Source organism: Triturus cristatus, chromosome 4_1 (genome assembly GCF_964204655.1).
Source record: "Triturus cristatus chromosome 4_1, aTriCri1.1, whole genome shotgun sequence".
Taxonomy (NCBI): Eukaryota; Metazoa; Chordata; class Amphibia; order Caudata; family Salamandridae; genus Triturus; species Triturus cristatus.
The window spans coordinates 216,554,436-216,557,506 of NC_140585.1; the positions used below are offsets into that span (position 1 = coordinate 216,554,436).

General features: G+C 42.5%; 1 protein-coding gene across 1 annotated transcript; it reads right to left on the bottom strand.

Moving 5' to 3' along the window:
- Positions 1-777: 777 nt before the first annotated feature.
- Positions 778-1,713, bottom strand: LOC146854099 (olfactory receptor 5AR1-like). Its single transcript, XM_085650508.1, has one exon. The coding sequence runs from the start codon at positions 1,711-1,713 to the stop codon at positions 778-780; it is 936 nt and encodes a 311-aa protein (XP_085506634.1).
- Between the last annotated feature and the right edge of the window lie 1,358 nt (positions 1,714-3,071).

The following is a 3,071-nucleotide window of genomic DNA, read 5'->3' on the forward strand; positions in this document are numbered from 1 at the left end:
TCGTTTCCAAGGTACTGTTCTTTGAGGGTCTGCTTGACTCCACACCTGACGCAGCACACCTGGGATTGTTATCTGTCACAATGTTGTAATAACTGCAGGTGGAGTTATTCATTGCTACAAACTTTAGAGTGAATAACCTATTTTTGAGGATATTTTGATAAATGTATTGTGCATTTTTGTCATTTGGTCTTGTTCTGGTTTAGATAAAGATCACGTATTTTTCTAAACTGGTGTGGTGTCTATTTGTAGTGTTTTCACTGTATTACTGTATGCTTTACACACTGCCACACTGTGATAAGCCTGTTGGCTCGTGCCAAGCTACCAAGGGGGTTATCAGGGGTTATTTTAGAAGTGTATCCCCCTTACCCTGACTAGAAGCAAGGGTCACTATTTGGACAAAGGTACCTACCTCTGCCGACTAGAGACCCCCATTTCTAACAAGGGCAATATCGAGCCACAGCTATTTGTCCCCCGATGCACTAATCGGATAAATGATTCCTTTGTGACATACAGAGGTATGTTGAACGTAACCAGAGCCTCCTCCAATAACTATTCCTATCTGTCAAAAAGTTGTTTTTGTATGTAGCATTCGAAACCTTGAATGTAGGAATTTCTTTCAACTGACTGACTTCTAACATTCACTCAATCACAATATAAACTGTAGTGCTCATCTAGATTGAAGATGTATATTTAATTGTATCATATACAGCATCACTATTTCAGGGTTACTACACAGGATTTTCTAATAATAATAATTTTTGCCTGATCATTGACCTCTCAACTCTTAGTTACTTTCCCTACAAGAACAGCTCTCAGGGCCTCCTTCACATCCTTGTTCCGCAGGCTGTAGATGAGTGGATTCAGCATGGGGATCACCACTGAGTAGAACAGGTTTATAGCCTTGTCTTGATCTAGGGAGTATTTGGATGATGGACGGAGATAGGTGAAGAGCACAGTCCCAAAGTACAAGGTCACGCCTGTGAAGTGAGAGGTGCATGTGGACACAACCCGAAGTCTACCTGACGCGGAGTGTACCTGGAAGATAGCAAGGATGATTGCGGCATAGGACATGACAATTACAAGAAGAGAACCAATTAAAAGTGAGCCTCCTAATATGAACAACACCACCTCATTTACAGTAGTGTCAGAGCATGACAGCTTGAGCAATGGAGGGATGTCACAGCAGTAATGATGAATGGTCCATTGACAAAATGATATCCTGAAGGTGCAACTTGTCTCTATTATTGAGTGGACAATTCCACCTGTATGGACTCCAGTCATGAGTCGGAAGCAAAATGTCTTTGTCATTATGGTTGCATAGTGCAAGGGCTGACATACGGCAACATAACGATCATAAGCCATAGCTGCCAGGAGCAATGCTTCTGTGCTCCCAAAATTGGCAAGAAATAAAAGCTGCACAAAGCATCCAAGGAAGGAAATCCTCTTACTCTTGGAAAGCAGATCAACCAGCATCTTGGGGGCAATAACAGAAGAATAACATAGATCCACAAAGGAAAGGTGACTCAGGAAAAAGTACATTGCTGTGTGAAGGCGGGGAGCCATTTTAATTAATGCAATTATGCTAACATTGCCGAACACTGTAAAGATATAGATGAGTGAAAATAAGGTAAAGAGAGGGACTTTCAGTGTGGGATTTTCCGTCAGTCCTAAGAAAATGAATTCTTTAAGCAGGGTTTTATTTCTGGCTTCCATGTTCCAACACAGTATGGCCTAGAGAAGGATGGCAAAGAAAAACAAATATGAGGCTAGGAAGTAGAAGTATGCATTACAGGAGAACTAATAATTGATTTTCGTTGTCACATCTTGCCTGCCTTTTACTCACACTAAATGCTCTGAACAGCTTCTTCCAGAAAAAACCTATTTAGCTAGTCACTTTTGAGACCATCTGAAATGGCAGACTTGCAACAGTTTTTCTCAAGCAACTGAAAGACAGATTTGCCATTCTTTTTTCCTTTGCTCACTTGATGCAGTTTGGAGCACCTGGTGCAAACCTGTGCAAACCACAGTGTCAGAAACTCAAACATTGTTCTCTTTCATACTGCTTTGTGGAGCCCGAGCACCTGTCAATGAAAGAATCTTGAATAGAAGACGAGTATCCCAGGTAAGATAGGGTTTAGGTGCAGTGAGCATCCTTCTCTTTTGAGAAACCTTGGCAGGAAGGGGTGGTGGATCTGACATTCCTTGTTTAGTGAATGAAAATCATGTCACCAAAGGCAAGGGGTCGCCGGAAAGGAGCAAGGACTATCCTCGAACCTCAAAGGGAATACCACCATTCGTAGGAGCCTGGCTCAGTTCCCTAGATTTTCATGAAATGACATACCTGGCTGACAAGCTCATCCACAGCCTCCATCTATCTTGTCAGCAAGTCACACACAGCAGTTCCAAAATGGCTGCCTGTCTCCGTGTAATGAAGCCTTGCACTGACACACAGTGCTCTCTCTGCTTCATATGTACAGTGTCACACATCGACTGAGTAAAGGACCCAGTTGAAAGGGTCAAACTGACCTTCATAAACTCTCCCGCTGAAGGCAGCAGTTCCAAAGGCTTGCTCCTTTTGATACAATCATTTGCTGGCACCACTGCCAGGTCTTCTATGTCTGGTGAGATAATATCAGTCACTCACAGAAAAGAGGAGTGCATTGTGTTCCTACTTCCTTGCATGTACATACTACTCAGGGCCATGCAGGGAAATGTTCATCACAATAGATCCCAAAGCAATAGGTGCTTTCAGTAAAAGATGTGATATAAAGAAAGAAAAGTAGAGGCAAGAGTGAGGTGCACCAGTGAACCGAGGAGGAGTAGTTGGAGTGGTAAACGCAGAGACATTCTAGTTTGTGATGTTCTGGGAGCCAAGGGTCAATTGTAACATTTTAAACGCAATTGCAGAATTGCTGACTATGTGAACATTTGCAGAAAGTTAAAAAAAATATGATTGAAACATAGGAGTGAAATATAAATGATTATGCTGAGCAGAGCATAGGGGGGTTTATGTACAAGCCCCTTGCGCCACAGGTCTGTCACTTTTGGTGACGCATCAGCAGTGCATTTTG

Coding starts and splice junctions, on each gene's coding strand:
- LOC146854099 (XM_085650508.1), bottom strand. CDS start 1,713: ATGGAAGCCAGAAATAAAACCCTGCTTAAAGAATTCATTTTCTTAGGA.